The sequence below is a fragment of the Pseudonaja textilis genome, chromosome 1 (genome assembly GCF_049901715.1).
Source record: "Pseudonaja textilis isolate UNSWEBS1 chromosome 1, rPseTex1.2, whole genome shotgun sequence".
Taxonomy (NCBI): Eukaryota; Metazoa; Chordata; class Lepidosauria; order Squamata; family Elapidae; genus Pseudonaja; species Pseudonaja textilis.
In genome coordinates, this window is record NC_141990.1 from 238,649,826 (window position 1) to 238,668,326 (window position 18,501).

Here is an 18,501-nt window from a genome sequence, read left to right on the forward strand (position 1 = left end):
GTGAATAAGCTAGCACAAATTAATCTTGACACATTTGCAGACGAGTGATATCTTACAGTGAACACTTTGTAATTATATTTCAAAATGAAAATTAAATGACACTTAAAACTAGGTTGTCATGCTCAATGAAGCGAGCATGTAGCTCAACCAATTCACAAATAAAATTCAGGAGTTGAGCCACATGGTGCTCCTCTGCCATCTTTGGTGGTGTCAAGCCCTGTACATTGAGATTGCACAGGGGTAATTGCTGTGTAGCCGGATGGATTTCTTCATTTCTCTCTTTCTCCTTAATCACAAACACCATCAATATTAGATGCTGTGTGACTACTTCACTGGCTTCTGTAAGGATATGAATATTCATTTGCTCATATATTGTACTGATAACTGCTGTGAATGGTGTATGAACATTTAAACTCTGTAAATCTTAGGAGTTGATTTTATTAAAGTTTTGGTCATAGCCTGGATACAAACTTTTAATATGATGCCTATCTCTGCATAGTTGCATTTTAAGTATGGATTTACTCACTCTACTGAATTTATATTATTATTTTTGTTTAGCCCTGTCCCCTTCCAATCCGTAAAGAATGCTTGCAATAACAAGATACCACAATGAGAGTGAATAAAATATTAAAAATATGGTAAAAGGCAATATACTAAATTACCTGAAAGTAATTCTTCCTAAAATTCCCCAAGAACCTGATGATGTACAGGTCTGTAAGAGGGAATCTTATAAACCCAAGGCAATTGGACAAACTTTCCAAACTTATTTTAAAAGTTCGGAAAAAGAATTCTATTGCTTCAGATTCAGGATAGCGAGTCCATTTCTGTGTATTTTATCAATATCAAATAAAGACCTATAATTAGAAAAGAGACATGTTAATGTCAAAATAGTAGGATAACCCATTCTTCCATATATGGAAAGTTCTTTTTAACCACCTTAGGGACAAAAAGACAATCCTCTTTTGGATTGGCTACAAAGGCTACAGAATTGCGTGCAATCTGAATATATAACTCTTATCTAATGTCCTTCTTTCTCAGTTTCCTGTGCTGTGTCTTTGCACTTTAGTAGAAGCCCAGAAATATATACTGGAAAAGAACATCAGATAAAATGTATTGAGCATTATACTTGCCCATTATACATCCCATATCTTAAAATGACTAACTCACATGTTTTGTTATGGGGAAAAATTGAACAAGTGATGCTTTGTCTGCCATCTTGAGGTTCTGAAGGAAAAGCGGGATTAAAATAAATCTATTAATAAATAAAATAAAGTAGATGAGGGTATATTGCACTGTGTAAGTAAACTACTCTATTTGCTGATCTTTTTCCCTTTGTGACATTAGGATTTCTTGCTGTCCCCAACCTGAAAATAATTTAAATTCAATAAATTGATTCTCTTAAAGAGCAGTGCAACTGAAACACATAGTAACATAGCTTTAAAACTGTTTATTTATTTCAGGTTATATAACTCTGACCAACAAACAGATATAATCACATATCTAAAACTTAGAAACCGTGATACAATGCCAAACATATAATTCAAAACAAGTACAGTAGCTGAGAGTAAAAAGCAATGTAATACAATAAAACATTAATCTTTTAGGACAACAATGATAACACAATGAAGTCAAATAATAGCAATCATAATTATGGTTATTGTGTTTGTATTGTAGAGGCAGTACACTTTCTACTCAAAACATACCAAGCATAGGATAACAATAGAAAATGAAAGTAATGCTAAAAATAAAGCAAACAAGGGCCACTGAAAGAGAAATATAATTTTGCAGAGGTAATAAATACATATGTAGTTTCCAGTTCCAGAAGAAGCTTTTTCCAACAGTGAAGTTGTAGTTAAATGATGCATACAGTATAAACACACTCCAAAAAGTCTGCTTTGGATAGAGAGTTCCAAAGAGGTCAACGTGACTGAGTTGCAACAACTTCACAAACTTATTTCCAAAAATGTAATAGCTTATGTGAATGACCTTGCGAGATCAGGGGCTCTCTAGTGAACAGTCAGATAAGAGATGCACGGCCCGCAGCTGCATAATAGGTGGAGAAAGAGGCTCAGGAGGAACCCTTGTGTCAAAGTTCTCAGGCTGTAAAGGAGATAGAGGGATATTTGTATTTTCAGACTTGCAAGATTCTGTTAATGTAGCCTTACATTAAAGTAAAAATTAGTTAATCTGGTTGTGTTTCCTGTCTGGTATACCTTGGAAGGTTGACAAAGAATAAGATGATTTAAAATGGGGCTGCCCCTGCTGACCTGAAAGAGAAGGCTCTTTCTTCTAATCTGCTCTTGATTAAAGTGGCCATTACCTGATAGGCAGTTTAAAAATGTAAATCAATAAAATGCGTGATGCCTTAACCAGGTATTCCTGACTATGCTTTAAAGATTGGGTTAGTGAATAATATCTTTGAAACCTTCTTACGGTGTTTTAGTTAACTCATGGAAGAGTACGATTCACTGTAGCAAAGCCTAAACACCTTGGAATTTATCAAGAAGACTTAGTTCTCTCTGAATAATATTGAATTTCAATATCTCTATTTTATTTAATAGAAATTTTATTTCCAACAGATTGCAAGACAACAGCAGCAACTTCTGCAGCAGCAACACAAAATCAATCTCCTGCAGCAGCAAATCCAGGTCAGTATGTTTTATTGCTCTCTGCTGATTATTCTTAAATTCTATTTAGAGGGAGGGGAAGTTTTAAAATAAAATTGCTTTTACTCTACTAATCTAGCAAAGCTTCCAAAGGTCTCCTATTTTTTAAAAAAGGTGAAAAATATTTCTATGGAAGCTATATTTTCTAATAAACAGCTTTTGTTTGAAGGATGGCTATTCATTTTAAATTTGACCATTTAATGCGAAGGTAAACAGATAGCTTAACATGTGCTCCAGAGGAAAAATAGTGATTCAGTTGTTTATGGATCGCTTTATTATAATGAAGATGTAACAGCTTTCCATTGATAAGAATTATTACAGAAATCATATATAGCTCTTGCTGGGTAGGTATACAGTAAGTGTTACGGGCAGGAGGTTTTGGTAGGTGGCAGATGTTATTGTATATGTGCCATGAGCACCAATTCCAGTTTTAATTTTGTATGGAAGAAGAAATAACATTCATTATAATCCCTTCTTGAATGTATCCAAAGATAAACAATATAAAAGGTAATATTATTTTAGCGAATAACTGTTGTGGTTATTTCTTTTTCTTTTATAAACGTGTCACATCATGGCTATTTAAAGTTACCACTACCAATAAACCTTTTAAAAATAATCATAATCATAATCATAACAAAAAACTTCCTATTGCATATGATTATGCATTGTGAGCGAAGATGTTGGACTGAGGAGCTCTTTGGCCTGATTCCACAGGATTTTTATGTTTTTGTGAAAAAAGTTCCAGTCTAAATTTTGTATTTGCTTTTATGTCTGAGAATTGCTACTCTACTCTAAAATGGTACAATCCTGGAAAGATGGTTGCTCGTGCAATTTTTGAATACCTTGTTCAGTTCTAACACCTGCTTTATTATGGGAGGATGAATGGATTCTTCTTGTTCAGATGGATTTTTTTGTAGTCCAAGAAATTGCTGAACTGAGAGTAAAAAAATCTGCCTACAATTTGCATAGTTAGTTAGATACTATTGCTGGCATCATAATTTGCTTTCTGGTAGTCATTCTAAGGCAAAGAACAATTTTCTTCCAATGGCCACTACATTACAGAAAGTTATAAATAGGTAATGTTGTCTTCTTTTTGCCTTTTCTGCACTGTTACTTCCTACCATTGCAGGTAGTCCTCAACCTATGACCTATGACCACAGTGGAGCCCAAAATGTCCATTGCTAAGCATGACAGTTATCAAGTGAGTTTTGCCCCATTTTGCAACCTTCCTTGGTACAGTTGTTAAATGAATCATTGCAGTTGTTAGTAACATGGTTGTTAAATGAATCTGGCTTCCCCATTGACCTTGTTTGTCAGAAGGTTGCAAAAGGTCATCACATGACCCTGGGATACCTCAAACCATCATAAATATATGTCAGTCACCAAGCATCCAAATTTTGATCACATGACCATGGGGATACTGCAATGGTTGTAGGTGTGAAAAATGGCCATAAGTTACTTTATTCAGTGCCATTGTAATTTTGAACAGTTGTAAGTGAATAGTTGTAAGTCAAGGAGTACCCATAGTTGATTCCCCATATTCTGTATTTGCAAAGGTTAACAGATAACAGATATGTCACTAGGACCAAGTGGCAGTTCCTCTTCCTAAAAACAACTAAACTGCCTCTACTCTGTCTTTTTCTAACCTTTTTCCCCCCACTAAGTTATGAAGTTTAGCCACTGCCAAACATATTGTCACTTTATGCCAATTCAGTTGTTGAGGGCCTGTTTAGAATAAGAAGCTCCTGTGGATTGCCTCTCTCTTGTGTGCATTGGGAAAACTCATTAAAGGATTTCAAGCAGGTTAAGCATTTCTCCTCCATGTTATGTTTGCCAGTATTCTGGTGGTTGTTTCATCTTCTCCTGGAGCATCTTGCAAGAAATTGCTTTAGCTGCTATCAAAGCTGCTGGGTCAGTGCCATATCAAGCATGCAAACAAGTTTAAAAGAACGGCTGCCATACTTTTGTGTGGTTAGAGTTGTAGTATGAGACTTATATTTTATGTATTGTTTGTAATTTGCAAAAAATATTAAACACTGATGTTTAAGCAGCTCATTACAACTGACATGTGGAACTTTTGCCTTTTTAAACATCTGTTTCCTTAAATTTGCATAGGGAAAATAGAAATAACTTCAAAAATAGAAGCTCTACCCAGCAAAGAGTCAGTTGTCCCCAGTACTTAAGTCATAATGCTTGAGTACTTCATATATTTTAGGACCATGCTTTCAACGGATACATTTTGGGAATATACAAAGAGATAAACATTCATCAAAAGACAGTGTTTATACTTATTGCTTAAATAGGTAGCAACATTATTGTACAGCCGAATCAACTTTAAATAGAAAGAAAACCAGTGATCCTTTCACTCTGTCTTGTCAGAATGGTCTTGAAAAAGCACATTTAAATTTCCTATCTGCATCTGAAGCTAGTCATACAGTTGTTTGGATGCCTGGAGCATGTGACTACTTGTATTTCAGTATTCCTGGATGTAAAGGTGCACCTATTTTATTAAGTATTCTTACATTGCACTACATAAGTAAATAACTGCTGCCAAAAGTTTATTTACATAGCACATAAATTTGTCAGCTGGCAAAATATGTAGGTCATTAAAAAAACAATTAAAGCAAATGTAAGAAGCTGTTACTGGTATTTTAGCCTTCAAAAGTTTTAGACATAATTTAGGAATGAGAAATCAACCAGAGCGAAAATGAAAGATGTGTCCCATGGGAATTTTTATTCAATAGGTAATAAGCTAAAGAAAGTCACACAAATTGACGCCATCCTGAAATTAATATAATTTCATAACAGCTTTATTTCTTGGGATTTAGACTATAATTAATGATGACAATATAAAATATTTATTGAAAATTATAAGGGAACAGTCAAATTTCAACACAATTCAGAAATATGCACTATCAAAAATGTTTCTGATTCTTGGCTCTGCCCGTGGACCAAACATTTGCAAATTACTTTCTGAATTAAAATCTGCCTGATGAGCATTGGTGCTGGCAAAGAAAGCCACTAGCCTTTTTCAAATGTTAATTCTGGATTTCTGCCCTGTGGTTCATACTTTTTGTTTAGGTAGATAGAGCCTGTCCTGCTCTAGTCAATTGTTTATTAGTGGTTTGGACCCTGTTGTGACATGGATGTGAGGGATGACAGAGGGAGGAGTCAATCACTTGCAGCGTACTTGTGGTTTTTGCTACCTCTCTTTTCTCTCTCTAATTCTAAACCTAATTGAGGAATTTGAATTTGATCAAGGATGTTTTTATTTCAGGAGGACCTTGTGAGTTAAGGTTCTAGTGATGGAGGCATTTTGTTGAAGCTCTGCTGGGACTCTGCAGGAGTGAGCCAATTTAATGTGTCAGCAGATCAGGGACAATATCTGTAGGAATTAGTTAGGCAACTCAATCAAAGGGATGAATCCTAAGAAGGTTGGAGAGAGAGAGAAAAGGTTCTGTGTATCTTATTTCCCCCATGGTTGGTTGGTTTCTGTAGATACCACGATTTGTATTCAACCTTGTGTTTGTTCATGTTCAGACAAGGTGAAACGGATGTATTTATCTAAAACATTGTAATGTCAAACTGTAATTTTCACTATTTCCACTTTTTCATTGCTTTGCCTTTGCCTTTCTTTGTCTTCCATTGCACTGGGACAAAAGTTTTGGTTTTCAGAGCAAGTAGCTTCTGCTTTTGTTTAGGTCTGGAGCTTGGACCTTTGAGACTCTGTTTTTGCTTTTGCTCCGGGCCAATCGGCAAAACATCAAAGTTTTCTGGAGGTTCAATTTATACCATATTACTTTTTGCATGCGTGCAACTAAATTATATTGTATCGTCAAAGTTATTTGGTTGCTTCAGGTGAGTTACATTTTGGCCGTGACAATCTAGAGAAGCCCATGCTCCCAGTACCCCCTTATCCAACTACATCCAAAGCAGGGGTAGAGCAACTGGCAAGAATACAATTCCATTCTCCCCTCTTTATGGCTTTAATTTCCTACCCTACATTATATGAAGTGTATTAATTTTTAACTAGATCCATCTCAGTACTACTGTAGCCGTCATGTTGAAGTATCATTATGTGGAAGAAATTTGAGAGGTTTTCATTTTTAAAAATTAAGATACCAGTATGATATTATAGTCATACATAAATAAAAAATCCTATACATTAAGCTCTACCTTTTATTTTTAATCAGTGATAAGAGCAGTGATATTCTCATATTCATTTTTATAAGCAATAGATGAAAACTAATCAAGGAGAGAACCAACCTAGAATTAAGGAGAAATTTCATGACCGAACAATTAATCAGTTCTAGCAGAAGTTCTAGCAGAAGTTGTAGGTGCTCCAACACTGGATGTTTTTAAAGAAGATTGAACAACCATTTGTTTGAAATGGTATAGGGTTTTCTGCTTGAGCATGGAGTTGGACTAGAAGACCTCCAAGGTCCCTTATAACTCTATTATTCCATTAGTCTTTTATTCAGATTTCTATCATCTACATCAGGGGAGTCAAACTCCTGGCCTGCGGGCTAGATGCGTCATGTGCTGGCCATACCCACACCCGGTTCCGCGAAGGGGAAAAAAGTCTCAGTACGTCATGTGACGCTGCTGTGATAACATGAATTTGACACCCCTGACCTACATTCACTTTGAAGAGTCATCCAGATATTAAAATTTCAGGCAGGACAGTGAAGGACATACTTTTAAATTCTTCAATCCCAAATATGTTCAGATATTAATATTAGGATCAACATCTTAAACATTCATGGCTAACCCAAATCTTTAAAATTGGCATCAGCAGCACAATGCTTTTCCATCTATTATCTGGTTAGTATTCTGGACTGGTTAAATCTTCAGTAGTGTCTTCAGAGAAAATAAAATATAATTCATAAAAAACTTACATGAACGACCAGTTTCTATAAGAGTTTCAATTCTTTTGTCTCTTGGCTGCAGGCACTTCAGCTCATTTATTTCTTTATCTGGCAGTTAGTTTTGCTTTATTCAGTGGCACTGTTTTTACTCACTAAAACTTTTCCTTTTAAATTGCCACTAGAGTCCATTTTCCTGTTCTAATGTTTTTGCTGTGTCACTTAATATCAACAAGCTTAGACAGTTTCATTTTGTTAAAATGGATGAGCATGATAGTAAACAGAGGTGCAGCAATGTGAAAAATGACTACTGCTTAACTGTCCTTGTTGTGAATAGTTTGTATTATATTTACAACCTATGAGGCTGATCCCTCAAATGCTTTCCTTTATCTATGCTTAACTAAAAAAAATTGCGACACCTTGTGAGCCAAGTAAGGACTATATCTTTATGTGGCGGTCAGGTCTTAAGACCTGGAATAATTCAACATTAACTTTTGTGCCCCCTAAAGTGATGATGGCGATGATTGCTAACATAACAATGATGGGAATATATTCAATATAGCAATAATAAATAAGTACATCACTGATCTCCTGTTTAAGAACTGAAGTCTTCATTGATTGCCTTTTGGAAATGGATTGTAAATGTTTGATTTGAGTTTGCTCAAGGGACCCTGCCATGAATGTAATTCATATTATGCTGCAATTCTTCTTATTTAGGTTCTTATTTTGGTGGAAGGTGGGGGGGGGTTATCTATGGAGTAATTTGTGCCAGTTGAAAATTGGCTCCAGATCTGCCTGATCAAATTGGCCCTCTTTCTTGGCTGCCTTTGCACCAGCTTATTTAAAGCCAGAGCGGATCGGGTTGTTTCTTTTGCTACATTGAAGTTTGTCACTTGCTGGTTCTCTGCTCTCTCTTACTTCTTGCAGGCTCAAGCAAGCCGTTCCTTTTAAGCTAGCTGCTTATATTTAAAAAAAAGGTGGGGGGGGAGAATTTTGGCACTTTGCACACAGTCCAATCCACTCCTGAAGAGAAAGGGATATATAAAAAAAAGTTTGCCAACTTTCCTCCTTTTGGTTTGCCTGAGTTATTATAGGCCTGGGAATAATTGCAAAGATTTGCCATCGGAATACCCGGAATTAATTCTGCTTGCAATTTAAAAGTGCAATTCCTGGAGTCTGCCTGCTTCATTGTTCAGTGCTTTGTTTCCCCATACCCCACTCTCATCATTATAATAATATGCAATAATGATGATTGATGCTGTGAAAAGTATTTGGGGAAAAAAAATTGCTTTTCCAGATACCACTATCTTTTTCCCATTCCAGTAACAATGCCTTTAGTCCATCAGATACTTTTATATGCAATACATTGATAGCGGCAAGATGACGTGGATATTTCCATTAGTACTCCTACCACCCACCTCCTTTCATCATATCAATATGGCTATTGTAAGAGTGCTATTTCCCTTTGTTCTTTTCCTAATTGGACTTCCTCTGCAGTAATGCAGTAATTCCTCCTCCTCTGAAGTAATGCAGAAGTGCATTTCCTATTGGTCAGTAGGAAGAATCGCCAAGGGGCTCAGAAAATTCTCTGCAATTTGTCGATGTCTCAATATCAATAATGAAGACAAGATAACTGCATATCAGGTTGAAAACTGGAGAAACTGGAAAAAAGAAAATGGCCTAGGATGAAATTTCCCTTGTTGTAATCTGTATTTAATGCTGACTAGCAAAAAACAAAACACCCCAAGCACTACTGTTCTGGCAGAGAAAAATATATCCACCCAGCTTTTTTTATTTGTTTGTTATTGATAATAAATCTGAACCCTTTCCAGCAAACTGAAAGCAGGACTAAATAATGTTGCTAAAAGCAATTTGATACTTCTGTTGGCATGGGTATATGAAGCAGAGGTTTTCCTGAAAGTAATACAGAAAAAAAACAAAAAAAAAAACAAAATAGGGCTTACAAGCACAGCTGAAAAGTCTAAGAATAGTCTCCAATAAACCTTTAAAATATAATTGTATCTTCAGTAAGAAACTAGCCAGGAAAAATAAACCCCTGAACTTTATACTTTAACCACTTAGTGCTGTTCTTGATAGCGCATAGCATGCTGATCTGATTTTTTGGGGAGAGGAACTTAAAAAAAATAGAAAAGGCAAATTTAATTATTTCTTTTATCTAATTGAATTAACTTAAAAAGTTATAATAAATAGTCCAAAAACGTGCTTTGGATGCTTAATCTGATTTTCTCAAATAAAACTGTTGAATCCATGATGTCAGATGCTATTGTTTAAATTTAATAAACTCAACAGGGGATTGGACTAGAACAGGGGTCTCCAACTTTGGCCACTTGAAGCCTAGAGGACTTCAACTCTTAGAATTCCTAAGAATTCTGGGAGTTGAAGTCCTCCAGGCTTCAAGTGGTCAAGGTTGAAGACCCCTGGACTAAAAGACCTCCAAGATTCCTTCCAACTCTGTTATCCTATCCTATCCTATCCTATCCTATCCTATCCTATCCTATCCTATCCTATCCTATCCTATCCTATCCCATCCTATCCTATCCCATCCCATCCCATCCCAAACAGCAAATTATTAATTTTATAAAGTTGTCAACTTATTTTGCCAGGATCCAAAATTAATTCTTGAGAAATTATCAAATTGGGTTCTACTTCATTTATTAAAGCTATTGCTGGGAAGATTGAAAACAAAAGTCATGAAACCAATCTAAACCATGGTTTGTTTCTTAATTTGGAAACAAAAATTGTGATTGGTTTAGTAATGGGTAGAAAGCTCCATGACATTCTCATGGCCATGTTGCTCTGTGTATGTTGCCACTATTATTTTACACTGTGTATATATTTAATCTATAACATTTGCTAATGTCAACTGTAATGATTGTCATCAATTTTACATTATTTTAAAGTGGTACTGGACAAGTTTTATGTTCTGCCTATCAGTAACTGCTAAGTCTTTCTCCTTCAAAAAATTGAGGTGATGTTCTTCAAATACTAGTTGCTATGTGGCAACAGTAAAGCTATCATAATTCTATCCATGTTTGCAAACTTCTGAAAGAACAGGCCACTAGATTGCCTTGTGGTCAAATCCAGCAGGCTGTTGTTTTCTTAGGAGGACCTAGCTAAACCACCAGAGATCTCCACTTTTTTTAAAATAACAACCCAATAGTTACCTTTTCTGTTTTGAGATTTTATAGGTTATTTAATTTGGATGAAGGTAACTGCCTACAGTTGGCTTTGAATCACCAGATACAAGGAAAGGGATAAGACTTGAAACTCAGACATATAACACCAAATAGTGGGTTGGTATTATGTCTCAATCACCTTATTATCACAGTCTAGGTTTTGTCTCCTTAGGAAACCACTAAAGACTTTCTTAAATGGTTTGATTATGCATGTTATTTAAAGTGTTCTAAATAATAGGAACAGAATTGGGCAGAAATGTGGTCTTATTTCAATAAATTGCTTTGTTTCTCAAAATTTAAACAGTCTGTTTAGCCGAACCAAAAAAAAAAGGCTTTCAGTATCTCTTACATATGACTCCTCTAATTATAGACCAGTAAATGGTAGGCAAGCATATGTTAGCAACATGAGCAGCAGTCTATGAAATGAGCTACAAGTTAATAAAATCATCTTGTGGTTGTGTTGGCCAAATGTTAGCACACATATTTCAGAAAGCAATATTTCAACAAGCTTGAAGACTGAACATGATCTGATGTGTGGAAAATAGATAAACCTACAGCAAACACTTAGGTTTGTGGTGGGGGAGGAAGTGAAGAATGTTGGGGGAGTATGTTTGTTTTTCTCCCACTCTTTAAGGCTGTGAGTGATGACCTCATTACCTATATTGCTCAGACTAACCTGTACTGAATTTCCCAGTGTGCTTGATTCCTGAAAGTATACCACTGGAGTATATCAAATGGTAAATATCCATTTTCTCCCTTCAGTTTGTGTTGTAGGACTGTTTCTTATTAGATGACTAAACCAGAGTAATTCAGGACAATAGAGAAAAAAAAAGTTCTACCTTACCACTGAGAAATCAGCAGAAATGTAGTTGTATTATGTGTTGATTAGTTAGTCACAATAGGCTGAAGCAAACTATAATATGAATCATACCAAAATTCTTAAGGTTCCGGGCAAATAATGAGGTAGTGTCTTTCTAAACTAAAAACATGCAAAGAAAGATGAAAATACAATCAGTTGGCCAAGCTGTATGACTGGATCTTATAGGCATTTGATCCACTAGATTCTAATCTTGCTAAGTTTACAATGATCATGTATCAAACCAAACCAAACCAGTTAAGCTGCACCGGCATTTGCAATATATATATATATAATTTATTAAATTTATGAGTTGCCTCAAAGGTTTAATTGATATCAGGCTTCTCTTGACAACACTAAAACTGAAAACAGACACAGATATTTTGAGGCAGGTCCAATAAGTAGGCTTCTTGTAAAAAAACACAAACCTAATATAACCATTACTAAAGAATTCCAGTTATTACTATGTATCAAATATAATCAAGGTTCAAATTTTTCTCTGGCCCATGATGTGCAATAAGTTCTTATCTGTACCCAGTCAGTGTAACATACTAGTCTAGTTTTAGGCTGTTTGCTTCTAACCTTCTTAGAGCTAGCTCTCATGACTAATTTATGATACTGTACACTTTATTTTCTGAATACAGAGAATAGGTTAATTTAGAAGCCAAGTTATATCAACCCCATCAGTATATCCCAAAGTACTAATTGGCAAATGGAGTAAAGAGTAATATGCTCTGACTTTTATTCTTATTTCAACTAATAATGCAAAATGATATGTGAACCAGTTACAATCTTCTTATATTGTTTCTTCAAAACAATATTTATAAATAATCCATACTAAAACATTGAATTACAAAATAGCATATGAGATATTTGTAAAAATATTTCCAAATTATATGTCAGTGAAGGACAGGTTGTGATTCCAAACATATTTATGATTATGGCCAACTAGTTACCCTGTTTCTCCAACAATATGGCCTCCCCCAATAGGAAGTCCCAGCATGTTTTATAGGCATGAAATGAAATTAAGCCTCTCCCCCCAAATTAAGGCCTATATTAAAACATGCTAAATGGGGGGGAATGATGGGGGGGCTTGCGGTTAGGAAGTACTTTTGTTCACACCTGGATATGGTGGTGCCTGCATTGACCCCGATACGAAGTGCCCCACCAACGCCGAGGTCAACATCCAACCCGTCACTGCCCGCTCGAAGATGCAAGGGGGGGAAAATTAAGTCACCCCTGAAAAGACGGCCTAGCCATTTTTTCGGGGCTCAAAAAAAAAATTAGACCCGGCCTTATTATACGAGAAACATTGTAGTTTTTTTTAGTGGGAAGTGGTTATTTAGCGTTTAAGAGAAAAGAATACACAGAGGTTAAAAAGAAGAAATGGAACTAGTACCTTGAGTTTTTGCCTAAGGAGAAATTCTGTCATGGATATTCTTTCAGGATTGTATTAAGACAAATGTCTTAATAATATTTAGGCAGAGTGTCACATCTTGGTTTTTGCTTTCTCTATGTTCTATGTGTATAGAATATTTCTTTGATCAGTAATCACACAGTCATTGAGTTTGAATAATAGTTTTCTTTGCAATGTCGTTTCCAGGCAATAGTAAATAAAGGAATAGTTAGGGGTATGTTATAATAACTTGATTTATGGGAAATACAGGTATACAAGTAATACTAGTTCACCTGTCCTTTTGAAATGTAGATATTTAGTTAATAAATAAATAAAAAGGCAACCCCATTTTAAAAATAATATGTTAAAACAATTAGAAAAAATAGGTATGCTTTTTAAGTTATAGAAGTAATTTCTTTAGTTCACTGGAGAACAATCTTTGACAAGGGAAAAGGAATCAAAATAATTTACAATTCTACACAAGTATTTTATATTGAGAAATATTTACTGTCAATGGAAATAAGGAAGAAATCTACATATTTATCAAATGAACTTTTAGAACTGATAGAGTACTATATTAATGTATTGGCATAAATTTGTATATTTCCCAAATTATTTAAAAATACTATGTTAATTTATGTTTAGTTAAAATTAAACTATAGATGAATTAATACTGAAAAACAGCAGTAACAATTTATTTAAAAGATTCAAAAAAGATAAAGAAAAAGATCCAGATGTTTCAAAGTTTAGAAGCAGCATAGGAAAAACACATTCCTACTTTCTTGGCTAACAGAACTATATAAGAACATCTTTAAGAGTCTGATGAAGTAGCATTACAAATTTGTAATAAGACCAAAATTCCTACAGTCCTTAATGAATCCGGAGGTACCTTTCCTGAAGACTATTGTAATCATGACAGTCCAAAGGCTTTCACCAGATGTCTTAAACACTAGAAAAACATCATATTATATTGTGACTTTTCATGTGTTTTTAAAATTGAAAAATCCATAGCTTCCCCCTCACTTTATTTTTGTTTTGGCACATGCTTATTTCTGATCTTATTTCTAATCAACTACTGCAATAGTCTTTTCAACACATTACTCTATGAATCTGGATTGTGGCAATCCTTTGTCAAAATATTAAGACCAGTGTCTTCCGTGATCACAACAGACTAAGAAAAAAGTAAATGCTGAAGACCAAGAACAAAATTGAAACAAAGAACTGGTGACTTAAAGAAAGCTATCTTTGAGTTGAGGTCATACCATTTTCCATTTCTTCTATTTGAACTTTTTAATAACAATAAAAAATTGTGGTAGACTTGGATTCTTGATGCTGTTACTCTTATGAATTCACAGCTTGTTTAAAATAGCTAAATCTTTCCTATAAATCTTGCATAGACCATCTTCCGTAAATCAAGCATTTGCACAGCTTGTGTAAATTATGCCTACACTGAGATTTTAAGATGTTAAACAGTGTGCATACCATACTTGAGGGATGGGAAATAAAAAGTGATATACTGTGCGACACGTGATATAACACAGCAGAACATCTTTTCAGGTCCAAAGGGATGTATTGACATCACCAAACTAAAATCCTTACAATTCCACAAAATGCTTTACTGAGGTTTGCTTTGTTGCTGTTATGAGAAAAGTATATAATGGTTTATTATGAATGCCCTGTTTATGTCAGGCTGCACAAAATATGATCTGAAAGATGTATGTAAACCAAATAATAAAACAATTCACTGAAATTGAAATTGGGTATGAGATTGATCCAGTAAATACTTTTATTCTGAAACAGATTTGTTCAAAATAAATAGCTTTTTAAAAATTAAATATTTATTTAAAAGAAAAGTAGTAATAATTGTTTTAGTTAATATTGATTTATGAAAAAAATACATTCACATGTGTTATTTTTGAAATATAGGCAAGCGGACAAACTAGTAAGGATTGAGGAATACTTCCCTGTATCGGTTTATTTTTCGGTCCTATTTGTTATATTAAATTATGTTTATGTGCCATCAAATTGGTATTGATTTTTAGTGATCTCATTGATAGATTTTCTGAAATATTAAAATATCTTAATTTTGACTGGTGGGTCTATGAAATTCCATAAGCAGAGCCATCTTTATCTATGAAAAAATACTGAAAATAAGTGCTTTATCAAAGGATTTATTTAAAACATCCAGTGAAATTGGGATTCCTGTTTTAAAAGCAAGCTTCAAGCATACCACCATTTTGAGTGGAAGGATTTTTTTTTATTGCCAAATTTCATAAGACTATGGGAAAGAGTAATCAAAAGGTTGGCATATTAATTTTAACATTGTAAATGATACTAGAATTTTGAGGGGAAAAAGATTCTTATAGTTTTGCTGAAATATTAAATGGCAGGAAATTATGACATTGTATGTCATGCATCATTGTACCATTGAAACATGTAACACATGACTGCTTTAAAAAATTCATGTTACTTGCATAGCAGTAGTATTTTTGTGTGCATTTTTTTTTAAAAGAGGAGGTTGGAGAATTCCCTCCAATTTTTTAAATTCTTAACTGGTAAGCCATATTTTCCAATTTGAAAGTTAAGTAAAACATTTCCTATCATATTTCAAAAGAGAAGTATTGATTGAAGTTTTCAAACACATGAATCTACAATAATATTTTTAGGACAGAACAGTTGGAAATTGCATCATATAAACAGTTGATTGCAGAATTATAATTCATTGGTGTATTTTATTAGACAGGTGAGTTTTCAAAGTTGAGATGATAAAAAGAGCCAGCAAAATGTGACCATCATGATAATAAAAATATGATTGCTAGGTATTTTGTAATTGAAACAATGGAACAAATAATTTGCCTTATATTGCCTCATAGTACGACCCACTCTCAAGCAAAAATATTTTAAATTATTTTTTTTATAAAGCAGCTGTTTAAACCCCATACCTGTTGCATTTTGTTTTATGAAAGAGATGGATTTTGATTACAGAACATAAGTTCTGTAATTTTAAATAAACAAAAATGTGCTTTGAGTAATAATTAATTAAAATAACTGACTGAGAAAAATATATGAGAAATATCTTTTTAATGATCTTTAATTTGGATAGCTTTGTTCTTCTCTTTGTTCTTTTCAGTTATTTAAATTTGCTGTTGTTTACCACAGTTTCTCTTCATAAGCAGAATAAGCACTTATTCAGTAATGTAATAGTGTATGTATGTATGTATATATACATGTATATATGCATCTTCTTTGAAGCGCAACATTCCTATAAAAGGAAGTCTAGTACTTTCATTCAAGATCGAATACAATCCTGTACATTCTGATGGAAAACTGTCTATTTACCAGTAGAGGCTATCTGAGTAAAAAAGAGTAAGAAGTAAATTTATATAAGATGTAAAAATGTTCCTATTTCTGGCCCAGTGACTGGTAGTCATACTGCTTCTCATACTATATGACACCACTGTAGTTATTTAGAGAAAGTAATCATGTTCATGAATTTCTGAATTATAATATGTAATATTATAATGGAATATAGTATGTGATTATTATCTACATTTTATAATAACAGTTAAATCTTTCAAATCGCTGAGGATTATTAAGTGGTTCTCAGTTCTTACACTATGAAATGCTGAGAAAAATGTAAGTTTTAGTTTCCTCTGCCTTAAGCATAAATTTGCCTAGCTACATTGTAGCACCTACATGACTTTGGATGATCTTGAAGTACTATGAATCAGACTTTCTTGGTGATTGTCTTCTTCAGGGATGTCTTTTTTACATCCCAATCATATTGTGGCCAAGAAGACTACCCAAGCGTACCTAGCTTGGGGCCCCAATAGTGGTAAGAGAAAAAATCCACTCCGATGCCATCCATCCTCGGTTTTTGTCTCTATTTAATGATTACGAATTTTAATTGTTTTTATTTGTATCTTTTTATCCTTTTGTAAGCTGCCCAGACTGACTTCAATAGTTATGATAGCATTTATTCTGTAAATGAAATAAATACCATGAAAGCAGTAGGAATGAAGCCCAGCTCAAAGCAGAATACAATTATTTTCTGTGCATACATTTTATAATTTGTCACTTTTATTTTTCTTGGTGCCTGTCTACAGTATTGTTGTGAAGTTTAAGACTGTATCTCAATCGTTACAATATTGGGAGTTGTAAATATTTATTTTCATTTTTTTAAATGATACATGATAGATGATTTGGAATTACATCACAACCACTGAGAAATTGTTTTCACTGAATTACTAAAGTTTTCACTGAATTATTCACTGAAGTCTCTGCAACTTCAAAATCTCTTTCGTAGTTCCTTACTGCTAGCTCAGATACTATCAAAAGTTAGGACTTTTTCCTTTGAGCTGCACACTTCATATTTATTGTCCAATCATCTTCTTTGGAAACCTTCTATCTTTTGATGCTGTCATAGGTTTCTTGCTGTTTTTTCTACCCTTAGAGACATTAACTAACTAGCTTACTCCTAATGCTAGTTCTTTTATAAATAAAGTATATAACATTAAATCCTAAGATAAATATTACAAGGGTCCAATTGTAAGAATGGTCCATTTAATACAGGAATTCGTTCTCTGTATTTTAGCCACTTATATTTCCATAGGATGAGTCTGAACAATCACTTCCTGGCTTTGGGCTGGTGATGAAGGAGCTTGTGGGCCTGATGATGTCATCCCTCTCTATGGTTTTTGGAAGTGTTTTCAGATTTATGTGCATATGTTTGTTTATAGTTATATTTTATTTTAGGACACATTCTATAGATTTCATCTGCTTCTTACACCAAATATTATGAAAACCACACCTCTATTCAGCAATTATGGTTCAGAGGGGATTTCAGAGGTCCAAAAAGTTGCATGCAGCCACAGGTTGTTCACCCCCGTCATAAGAGAACTTACCCCATGACTCAGGAGATTTGCAATTCCTAGCAGGGATTAATTAATGAAGTCTGCAATCAAATGGGAGATCTCAGGACTACAACGGTGTCGAATGTTCTAATTGTCTAATCTGGATAATTCAAAAGTTTGCATGTCTTTATTCCAACAAAGAATCTTCTCACAAAAATATTTTGAAAATATGGAACTTTTACCAGATCATTTTATTTTTTCACAGGAACACTTTAGCTGATTAATGACATGGGACTTACCTTTCTAAAAGCCATATTTGTTCTACTTCAGGGAAGTTAATGAAATGTTAATAATTTACTTAATTTAATTTAACTATTTTATTGTTCAATAAAAATAATTATGAATTCAATGGTAAATCACAAGTTTTGAAATTTGCAATCCGATAATAGTAGTAATAATTCAAACAAATCCCAAACGATCTCCTTTCTCTTCAATAATAACAAAGACAACAAAATCTAATCTCCAGATAACCATTGTTTCTATTTTCAGATTTTAAATAGAAATCAGCTAATGATGGAACTAACAACAGCAACAAACTTGGTGATTTCCACATATTGCATAAAGTAATATTTTTCTTGATGAATTAAACAAGTACAAAATTATTTATC

At 33.9% G+C, this 18,501-nt stretch overlaps 1 protein-coding gene across 12 annotated transcripts in view; it reads left to right on the forward strand.

Moving 5' to 3' along the window:
* The window catches only part of SOX6 (SRY-box transcription factor 6), a 465,066-nt gene that overhangs the window by 296,276 nt on the left and 150,289 nt on the right, over window positions 1-18,501 (forward strand). For all 12 annotated transcript variants that reach the window (XM_087921050.1, XM_087921045.1, XM_087921043.1 and 9 more), the window contains one exon: window positions 2,580-2,648. In XM_087921050.1, the coding sequence (XP_087777176.1) occupies window positions 2,580-2,648 (69 nt within the window). The remainder of the gene's footprint in view (window positions 1-2,579; window positions 2,649-18,501) is intronic.